At 39.7% G+C, this 11,526-nt stretch overlaps 1 protein-coding gene across 1 annotated transcript in view; it reads left to right on the plus strand.

The window, feature by feature from the left end:
• The first annotated feature begins 6,324 nt into the window (after positions 1–6,324).
• GPM6A (glycoprotein M6A) overlaps positions 6,325–11,526 on the plus strand; it is a 48,978-nt gene continuing 43,776 nt past the window's right edge. Inside the window, exons 1-2 of the mRNA XM_049630098.1 lie at positions 6,325–6,527; positions 10,079–10,315. Coding sequence (XP_049486055.1) covers positions 6,325–6,527; positions 10,079–10,315 — 440 coding nt within the window. The remainder of the gene's footprint in view (positions 6,528–10,078; positions 10,316–11,526) is intronic.

The raw sequence follows: 11,526 nt of genomic DNA on the forward strand, positions 1-11,526 counted from the left end.
TTTGTTTAGACTAGGAATATATTTAAATGTTAGTTAAAATTTTAGTAATATTTGGGGATTAAGTGGACTATATTCTTGAATGCTTTAAAAATATAGATGATCATGGGGCGCCTGGGTAGCTCAGTTGGTTGAGTGTCCAGCTCTTGATTTCTGCTCAGGTCATTCCAACGTCGTGAGATCAAGCCCCATGTTGGGCTCCATGCTGAGTGTGGAGCCTGCTTAAGATTCTCTCCCTCTCTCTCTCTCTCTCTCTCTCTCTCTCTCTCTCTACCTCTGCCCATCTTCCCCACTTGCACTCACTCTCTCTCTCTAAAAATAAAAAAATATATATAGAGAGATGATCATGTCATTAATTAAAGGGTTAACTATTATAAAGTCTGTCTGCTATAAACTTTACAGTATAATGCATTCCTCAGAAGCACAGTTTTGTGCTTTTATGTTATTAGATAAGCCAGATAAGCCAGGCTGTGATCCTGGGTGCTCTAATTGGGCACTCAGGATATCACAGTGCTAGATATTTAGAAAGAATAATTTTAGAAACCTTTCTGAAAAAGTACTAGAAATTTCTAACTTTATTTCTCCTAGTATGTAGGCTCAAAAAGAGTAGAGGCCATAAGTATATATATGTCATTCCTGTATACTCAGTGCAGAAAACTAGTATGTGCTCAAAAACATTCCCTGAATATTGATAGAGTGATTCAGTGCCCATGCTGCTAACAAGCCAGAGAAAAAAGGGGTGAATTTGTGAAATAAACTTAGTACAGTCAAGTCATGATGTAATGGTAACTGTACTATTTCTATTCAAGGGACATGTTACCTTGCATAATAGGGTAAGAGACAGTCGGGTTGGCTCCGTGCCACTAACATCTCCACAGACACTTAAGGATCTTAAGGCTATATTGAATTGTTACTCATTTTCAGAAACAGTCCTCTGAAAAGTCATTTGCTTTAACTTTACCCGTGCGATAACTTCACATTTCCCTTGTGTGTTGATGCCTTTGTCTAAGACCCTTATTGGCCATGGCCCCAGTAGTTGTAACTAGAAGTGCTTTTTTGGCCACACAGCACAACCCCAGCCTCTCTGTGCTTTGGTATTGGCACGGCTCTGGGGCAGTAGTAGTTGTGGGGATAAAAGGATGCCACGAAGGGAATCCTCCCAGGAAGGAGAGCCCTATCAATCTGGAGACTCACATTCTTCAATTTTAGAAACTATTTTTGAGTGTCTGCTAATTTGCTAATCTTCATTTTCTCTGCTTTTCATGGTGGACCTCATATTTGAATGTGGATCTTGGACCTCCTTATCTGATGTCCTAAGTTGGTTATCTTTTCTCTTTAGTTTCCATCTTTGTCTTCTTGTTCTACCGAGTCATATGTTTCCTCTCCTTTGTCTTTTAGCCCTTTCATTAAAATGTAAACTTCTGCTTTATTTAGTAAGAGCTTCTGACTTTTTTTTTTTTGCAGTTGCCTATTGTTAGCATCTACTCTTATTTCAAGAATACAATGTATTTACTTATATCCTAGGGGAATGTAGGAGTGTGTGTGTGTGTGTGTGTGCGCGCGTGCGTGAGTGTGTGTGTGTGTGTGTACCGTTTTTAAATCCTCATCAACTGCCTGCTGTGTCTCTCATTTCTCTGAGTTCTTTTGTGTTTATTTTGGTTTCCTTCTTTCAAGTTGGAGATATTCCTCCAAAACCTATTGATCTTTTGTTGTCCCTGTATAAGAGTGAACTCCCAGCAGTATGATAGACTACATGACATGAAAAACTTTGCTGTTGTAAAACAGTTGAAATTATGGAATTAATATGTATATGTATTTAATATACACATGTGTAAAATATAGATGTAATTAAAATATATTTACTCATATATATGTATGCATTGGTCTTCTGAGCCTGAGTTCCACCCGAGGCATGGAGTCAGCTTGGAATACGTAGTGTAAAAACCAGGACTCTAAAAGGCACTGGTGGAGGGCTAAGCCATGAAAAGAAAAGAAAAACAAAAAATAAACCTAATAGCAATCATGACAAAAATTCTGTGTATGATAGAAAAGAAAATTACCTTCCTTTTACCTTGGCTGGGTTGGGAGGGGAAGGCCCCTCAAAATTTGATCCCACAAGCCCCCTCTCCTCTGAGTTTGTGACCTTAATTTCTGCTACCTGAGACTGAAAAACCCAAGTTTAAGATTGAATTTAAAGGAAGTCACCATAAATTCCAAAAGATTGCTATTCTGTAGCTCATGTTTTCTAACAATGATGCAGTTAAGATACAAACACATAATAACCCAAAACACAGAAAAATATCACATATTTGGGAATTAAAACAAAAAAAGTCAAAGAAAACAAATATATAAATACATTTTGGTCAAAAATCACAGTAGGCTTTAGGAAATTCTTACAACTGAACAATGATGAAAAGATCACATATTAGAACTTGTGAAATTCACAATTAGAAGGGACTTTATATCCTTAGCTTTTTATTAGAAAAGAAGAAAGACTAAAAACTAATGAGGTCAGCAACCGCCTCAAGACATTATGAAATGTACAGCAAAATATACCCCAATAAAGTAAAATCAAAGAAATAAGTTAAAAACAGAAATTAATGAAACATGAAATACTCATGCAAAATGGGTTATGTAAAAAGCCTAGTAATATTAAGAAACATTAGAATTTTATTATGATAGTTATTAGTACTATTTGCTAAGTATTTAGGGCACCGTGTCTTGTGGAAACATAGAATTGCTCTTTGTGACTGAGAGGGAGGCATGATGGTTCTTTCTGGCCTTTGGACTCGAGTAGAAGTGGCATCTCTCACCTGTAGCTCAGAATATTTAATTGTCAAGTGAGACTTTCCTGATGTTTTTTATTCTGAGGGTATGACTGGCAGGGTTCAAGACGATGTCTCCTTTTTTTCAGCCTGAGTTTCTGAACTCAAGCTATAGTAGGCGGAGAACCCCAGCACTAAACTGGGATAGAAATATTATAACCTGAATGAAAGATAAAATGTGATATTTTAAATCATTAAAACTGTTTTTTTTTAATCTTTATTTTTTAATGTAGCAAACATGGAACATAAAACATAGGCTATCCTGACTGGTGGACTTTAAGAACAGAGAAAGAAGGGCAACTGGGTAGCTCAGTCATTTGAGGTGTGACTCTTGATTTCAGCTCAGGTCGTGATCTCACAGTTTGAGAGATCGAGCCCCAAGTAGGGCTCGGAGCTGACAGCATGGAGCCTGCTTGGGATTCTTTCTTTCCCTCTGTCTCTCTGCCCTTCCCCTCTCAAAATAAATTAATTCACTTAAAAAATAGAGAGGGGCGCCTGGGTGGCTCAGTTGGTTAAGCGTCTGACTTCGGCTCAGGTCATGATCTGATGGTTCGTGTGTTTGAGCCCTGCATCGGGTTCTATGCTGACAGCTCAGAGCCTGGAACCTGCTTCAGATTCTGTGTCTCCCTCTGTCTCTGCCTGTCCCTTCTCGAGCTCTGTCTCTGTCTCTGTCTCTGTCTCTCTCTCTCAAAAATAAATAAAACATTTTTAAAAATTTAAAAAAATAGAGAAAGAGAGAAAAAGGAAAAGAGACAAAGGTGGGGAGGCAGAGGAGTGATGGAAAAGTAGAGGGGTAGAGAAATGAAGAAAGGAAGGATATTGAAATCATCTGAGAAAACAAAAGGAAACATGAACAGATGATAAATAAGTTAAAAATACTATAAAATGGGTGCCTGTGTGGCTCAGTTGGTTAAGCGCCTGACTTCGGCTCAGGTCACGATCTCCCAGTTCATGAGTTTGAGCCCTGTGTTGGGCTCTGTGCTGACAGCTCAGAGCCTGGAGCCTGCTTCGGATTCTTTGTCTCCCTTTCTCTCTGCCTCTCTGCTGCTTGTGCTCTCTCTCTCTCTCATAAATAAACATTAGAAATTTTTAAAAAATACTATAAAACAAAATTACATACAACTTCATCATAAATTTTAAATCTTATATTAAATGTAAAAATATATAAAAATTGAACTTAGTAAACAGACTTAAAAAAATAGAAATCTTGATTAGTTCTATAAATATTAGCAAATTAGATTAGTAGTTAAAATTCTTCCCCCAAAGTACACAAGTGGCCTGAATGGTTTTACTAGCTGGTTCTACCAAATATTTGTTGTTCAGCTAAACCTGACACAAACAACCCCACAGCCCCAAGGGACAGAAGGAGGTCACTGTACAAGACTAGTATAAACTTGATTCCAAAACAAGAAAGCAACAATTAGATGTCAGTCACATTCATGAACATAGATGTCCCCACCCTCACCCATTACGTTTTTAGCCTCATTTTATATTCCTTTGTTTCAGCTTCAACCTATTTTACCATCAATGGCTTCCTAAATTTTCCTTAGAGACTCTAGTCACACACCTACCTCAGGACATTAGCATTTCCTTTTCCTGTTTGAAACCCTCTTCTCCCACCGACCCTCTGGGACTGCTCTTTTCCCTCCTTTGTGTCTTTTTAAAAATGTCACCTTGGTTATTCCTTTCCTGAAAAAAACTGAGATCATTATTCCACTGTTCCCTACTTCCCTTCCCTGTTTGGGTTTTTCTGTCTGCACTTTCCACCACCTCTCGTGTGTTACTTCTGCATCTTGCTGGTTGTCTGTCTCCCACCTCTAGAAAGAGAGCAGGGCCCTTGTTTACTTTCTTACTTGCACAGCTCTGGCAGTTAGCATGCTGCCTGGCACCTGGTGAGGACCCAGGAACTATTTGTGGAGTGAATTGATAAATGCAAAAGTATTGAACAAAATGTTAGCATGACAAATTCAGCAACGTATGAAAAATACAGTATGACTCAGTTGGATTTTTCTCAGGAATGCTGGTTTAAATTAGAAAAACTTATTGAAATGGCAGATAAAGAGAAACAACAAAATTATTTCAACAGATGGGGGAAACGCATGTTATGGAATTCAAAATTAAGGAGACCTCCTTAACCAGTAAACCAACAGCAAACATCACACTCGATGCTAAAACCTGGCAAGTGTTTTCTTTATTATCAGGAACAAGAAAAGGTGCCCTTTTTTTTCATTGTTTCTCCTTGTCTCCTCGCATTGTACCTGACGGAATAAGCCAACAGGAAGATAAGTAGAAGGTACAAATCATGAAAAGAAAGCAAGCTCAGAATTTTCACAGATGGTGTGATCATCAACAAACTCAAAGTAATTCACAGAATCAAAATAATTCAGAAGATCATCACAAGAAGTTTGTGAAATTTCTAGATACAAAATCAGTGTATAGATACCAAATCAGAATTCCAATTAGTTAAATTGTGGAAACAGACAAACCGTTTCTGAAATTTACGTGGTAAGGTGGGAGGGCCATTAACAGCATGATCCGCATGAGGAAGATGAACAAGTTGGGGGAATTTTCTCCACCACAAAGCAAGACATATTGTAAGGCAGTGTGATATTGGCCCAGGGACAGACCAGGACACTGATGGAGCACAACAGACAGCCCCCAAACAAACCCAGGCCTCTCTGGGTACGTGGTAGTGACCAAGGTGACATCACAGCTCAGTAGAGAACACATCAACTCATTAGGAAATATTTATCGATGAATAATTGCCCATATCATTTGTTAACCTCTTTTCCGGAATCCACCACTGTGCTGGCCTCCCTTCCCCAGACGCCTTTCTTCCAGGCTCTTTGTCTTGTTGGCTTACGTTCTTTCCCCTTGACTTATCTCGGTGCACTTTGTGGAAAGAGCAGTGGCAAAGGCTTGTGTTTATTTCACAGTGTTTAAATGGAAGTAAAGTACTCGTAGATCTCATCCTTCTAAAAAAAAATGTGGACTATGTCCGGAGCTTCTGTCTTCTTTGAATTTTTATATCAGGGCAAGTCCGTGTATAACCCCACTAGATATTGGACAGATGCTAATGTTTCCGAGTATTGAAAAGGAAGTCCAGTCATTCCTTCGATGTATTTTTTCATATGAGATTAAAGGCGTAGTGTTAATTTGAGAAAATACAGCCAGCAACCGGGTAGGTGTGAGAAGTGCTTCTGTGCGCGTACTGGTAGTATCTACCGGACGGCATGTAAATTCCACGTTCAGCATTAGAACCATCGGCTCTGTTTGAGAGTCGGTGGCCCTGTTCTCCTCACAGCTTGTACTGAAAGCGTTTGCTGTGCAAATTTCATCTTTATTGTCTTTATAGAGATCTTCTCAAGAAATGTTATTTTTCTCCCGTGCCGGCCCTCCGCGTATGACGCTCTCACCGATCATCACTAAATGGAGTGATTTCTCGTTTGAGGGGCAGTGAAAACGTGGTGGTGGGAGGCAGCAGAAGCCTCAGCCTTAAAGGATGATTGTTGGGAGCACGTCCCGGGCCCCAGAGCACGGTTGCCATGGTGATTCTGCTGCTCTGCCAAGGCTCCTTCTCACTGTGGGTGGAGAGATGCTCTCCTGCCAGCAGCTCTGTGGGATTCTGGCAGCTGGAGAGAAGGCTGAAGTGATGCTCTGCTTCCCCCGACGGGAGTTCGGAGAGTCTTCTTTTAAATCCAACAGGCAACTCGGGCCCCGTGGCAGGGCGGGGGCAGTTAGGATCTAGACCATCCCAAGTGCAGAATGTGCATGATAAGATTCTTACTGTTTCTTATTTTGAGTAAAACTCTTGCAGAGGATTGGGACTTAAATTGAAGGAGGCGAGCCTAACGTGGCAGTGAGGGAGGTTTAGAGAAACCTGGATTTGTCAGTAGGGATGATGGAATTCTGAGGGATTTAAATGGCCGCATTTCAACAGGGAGGAAAAAAAAAATCCGTTCGATTTGGAGACCTTAAACTCATTCAGAAATGCCGTTGAACTCGGGGTCGTCAATTTGGGTTTAACGCAGTATTGAAATTTTTCTCATGTTTGTCGAAATTTAGAAGGCACTGCTCAGTTAAAGCTGTATGTAATTAATCCTATAGACCGTGACACTAACAACCCCCCCCCACCCCACCTCCTGAACTTATACAGTCTAGGTAACTGGTAACTGCTAAACCACAACTGAGAAAATGTAAAAGAAGTAGAAACTGACTCTGAATTAGAATTCAGATGAACAAAATTAATCAAAAGTCGTCAGTGGCATTTTAGTGACCGTCTATAGGCTTACCTCTTCATTTGTCCCTGGACCTCATTCTGATTTTATTTTTGCTTTGTTAAAAGCTTTAGGAGGACCCAGCAAAGATAATTCCTATCTGTGAATTTGATGTTCGGACTCTTTCTTTCTCTTTAGACTTCTATTCCGAAGGGTTTTGTTGACTACATTACATTAATCTGATTTTGACAGCTCTGACTGCAGAGGAAGGCCCGCATACCTATATCAAATTCTTCAAGAACAATAGTAGGGAGAAATCACAATGGGGTTTGAAATCATGGGAGTGTTTGGGGCGCTTCCCAAGATAAGGGGTAACTCCTCTTTGGGTTGGTACTGATTTTGTTTCTTGTTTTCCTTTATCTTTACATAATCAATAAGGTGAAGATTTTACAACATGGAGAGACAGAGAGTAGTTCAAAGATTTTTCTGCTCTCCTGTTAATCTCCACTCAAGACTGTATTCAGTGACATTCAGGGGCTACACACTGTGGTCTCATCCATCTGCTAGTGAAATCGCTTCCCATCGTATGAAGTGTCAATCTGTTCTACCGTTTTCTGCTTCCCCACATTCTGTGTGTGCGCACGCACATGTCTGTGTGTGTGTGTGTGTGTGTGTGTGTGTCAGGGGAGTAAGGTTTAGGAAATGATTTTCTGTAAATAACAATTGCTTTGAAAGTGCAGAGGTGTTCTGATTTCTTTTTATTTGCCTCTGGGGCAGAAGAGGTGAGCCATAATTCTCTCAAGAAGGCCAGTTCCAATGATCAGTGTTCAAATTAGCCGTCTAGACCACTCTCTAAATGTAGAGTTACTTCACACAGGAAGCTTACAATTATTGCATGAATCATATGTTAACTATAAACACATATACATTCTAGATAAGGTGCACGCAGATCTTCCTATGACTTAAGTACAATAAATAACAATCCATTTTCCAATCTCATTTTTTATTTGCTTCTGCAGAAAGGAAGAGTCAGTTATATGGAGAGTTTTTGAGAGGCTTCAGCATTACAAAAGGAGATTGGATCAAGAATTTCCAAAAGGAGAAGAGTAGGAGGAAATCTCTGGAATGGGGGTAGGGGGAGGGAGGGGCACAGGTAGATGGAGGGGAAACTGAGATCATCGTAGGAGTTGCTCTGGGCCTGGTAGCCCTTTGTGTTTCCTTTCTCACCAGCAACTGGTGCAAAGTACCTCATCAATATGTCTTATTGCAAAACATACACACGTAGGCATTCTAGTTAATCTCTTAGAAGATACCTAGCAAATTCTCACAGTTATTTTTGATACTAACAGCCTGATGTCTTAAACAAAAAGTTATCTTTCAAAAGACTAACATGACAAAACTTTAAAAAACAGAAGTGATTACTGTAGTCAACGTGTTTTTGAAAACCACATTACAACACAATCATAGTTCATCTCAATATAGTTAAAGGTGTGTCTAGCAATGGTGGATATGATATTTATTGAGTAGCTACTGTTTGTCATGCACTATTTTATGTATTGACACACTTTTATTTTATTTTTTTATTAGCTCACTTCTAAATTGTATTTCATTGTAATTCCAATGTATTTAACCTACAATGTTATATTAGTTTCGGGTGTACAATGGGGTGCTTGAACAACTCTGTACGTTACTCAGTGCTCACAAGTTAAGTGTACTGTTTAATCCCCATCACCTACTTTACCCATCCCCCCCACCCACCTCCCCTCTGGTAACCATCTGTTCTCTATAGTAAAGAGTCTGTTTTTTGGTGTGTCTCCTTTTTTCCCTTTGTTCGTTTGCTTCTGTTTCTAAGATTTTATTTTTAAGTAAACTCTACACCCAATGCGGGGCTAAAATTCATCACCCTGAGATCAAGAGTCATACGCTTTCCTCACTGAGCCAGCTGGGTGCGCCCATTTGTTTTATTTCTTACATTCCACATATGAATGAAATCAAGACACGGTATGTGTCTTTCTCTGATTGTCTTATATTGCTTAGCGTAATACACTCTGGCTCCATCCATGTCATTGCAAATGGCAAGATTTCATTCTTTTTTATGGCTGAATAATATTACACACACACACACACACACACACACACACACGTATATACATATCCACACCACGTCTTCTTTAACCGTTCATCTGTCAATGGACACTTGGGCTGCTTCTGTAATTTGGCTGTTGTAAATAAATACCGCCATAAACACAGGGGTGCATAGATATCTTCTTGAATTAGTGTTTTCATATCCTTTGAGTAAATACCCAGTAGTGTGATTACCTACTTAATGCTCACAAGAATGATTTGAGGGAAATTCTGTCACCCTTTTACAAATGATGAAATGAAAAGAATAAACCTACTGAAAAACATAAAGTGATAGAGTCAAGATTTTACCCATCCTCGTCTCTCTTTTCTCCTGTGCCCGTATCTTTCTCATTGCTTTCAGTCATGCACCACAGCCAAGAACTGGGTTCTGCATTTGAGTCACTACAAAGCTAACGTACACTACTCTCTTAACTCAAAAGATTTTAATGTAATTTGCCTTGCTACATGCAATGTTCTCAGATAGTCTCTAGTCTATTCTCTCAAACTTCTCAAAATTTCTGGTTGAAGTTCACTAAATTGGGTTCACATTGAATAGGTTTTGACTCACTATTTTAAAAACACAGCTACAGGGAGTTCCTTAGAGTAAATGTCATTGAAATAAAAACTCAAGCATGTGAAACTGACAGCAATAAAGTGAAGGTAGAATGATATGTATGCACGTCGTGAAGATTGTGGGAAGTCTGAGTTGGGAAGGAAGGGCATCTGTTGGTCTGGGGGATAGAACAATGGAAGTAAATATTCTCTTATTTGTGGAGGATGGGCATATAATTAAGAAACCTGATTTTTATAGCCCCCAGGGCAGCCTAGGACTGGATGTGTGTGTTGACCTGATGTCATCTTTAAATGCAAATATACATTCCCATAATGCTGACTTTTTTTTTTAATTAGATGAAGAAAAAAATATAAATTTCTAACATTTTCCCGTCGGTCTTCTGCAGGGTGTTTTGAGTGCTGTATTAAATGCCTGGGAGGCATTCCCTATGCCTCTCTGATTGCCACCATCCTGCTCTACGCTGGGGTTGCCCTCTTCTGTGGCTGTGGTCATGAAGCGCTCTCTGGAACTGTCAACATCCTGCAAACCTACTTTGAGATGGCAAGAACTGCTGGAGACACACTTGACGTCTTTACCATGTGAGTCACCCTCCTATCGCCTCTTACGTTGACAGTGTATGTTCGCATTGCTGCGTGTTGAATAAACAGGGGTCTAAAGTCCAGTGAGGCAAAGTTATAGGTGAAGAAATAAATACCCTTGGGTTATACACCTGAGATGAGATACCTTTGACCTTTACCATGAATACAGGACACATAGCAGAAGGTTGGAAGCCAACTGAATCTGGGCTTGATTTGTGTTTCAATTTGACTGTCAAGTTTTATCCAAAATTCAGTCACCATTAAGCGGAATGCTTGCCTTTCTTTGGCTCTTCTCATTTGAGCAGAAGCTGTTCTAATAGAAGAGAACAGAGGATAAAGAACAGAGCCAGGTGTGAACGTAGACACTGCTGCTAATTCTAGGCAGTTAGCAGAATTCTGCGGGTTCTCTCACCTTCTAAACACACCCATTCAGCTCTGGGTGTAATACTGTCTTTCTTTCCTGCCTCACAGAAGTGATGTGGACTTCCTAATTAATCTTTGGGAGTGGTTCTTATTAACTTCGGTTAATGACAAATCATACGAAATATTGAGCACCTTTTTGCTATAACCGTGAGTTATACTTAAGACGTACGTTTGACTCATAAAATGCAGAATCCTGGGATCACTGAATTTTAATATTTTTTAAAAAGTAACTCACACATGGTCTAGAAGTAAAAGAGTTTGCTGTTTAAGTTACAGTCCCTTGTTGCTGAATATCACAGAGAACGAGTGTTGAGGATTGAATTTAGTTCCAAATAAATTCCCAAGTCAGCTCATTTATTGAGTGATACAATGCCCACAAAAAGAAAATAACTTGTTTTTACGCTGTATTTTGTAATACCAGCTGATAGTAGACTTTCTATTGCACTAGCCAGCACAGCATCTGTTCCCCTACAACTTCTTGCATGGGTTTCATGCTTCTTGATACTGTGCAATTAGAATATTTTTCATGTTGCTTTATTTTGTCATTCAGAGTAAATTCAAATCCGCTTAATTTATATATACTTTTTCTGGAGTAAGATGGGTTTAGAGTTACAGATCTTAGTAATTAATACAGCTGGTGACAGTGACTTTGCTTTTTACTCTTAAAATTCCATTGGGGCGCCTGGGTGGCTCAGTCGGTTAAGCGGCTGACTTCGGCTCAGGTCATGATCTCACGGTCCGTGAGTTCGAGCCCCGCATTGGGCTCTGTGCTGACAGCTCAGAGCCTG

This window comes from Panthera uncia, chromosome B1 (assembly GCF_023721935.1).
Source record: "Panthera uncia isolate 11264 chromosome B1, Puncia_PCG_1.0, whole genome shotgun sequence".
In the NCBI taxonomy this organism is placed as follows: domain Eukaryota; kingdom Metazoa; phylum Chordata; class Mammalia; order Carnivora; family Felidae; genus Panthera; species Panthera uncia.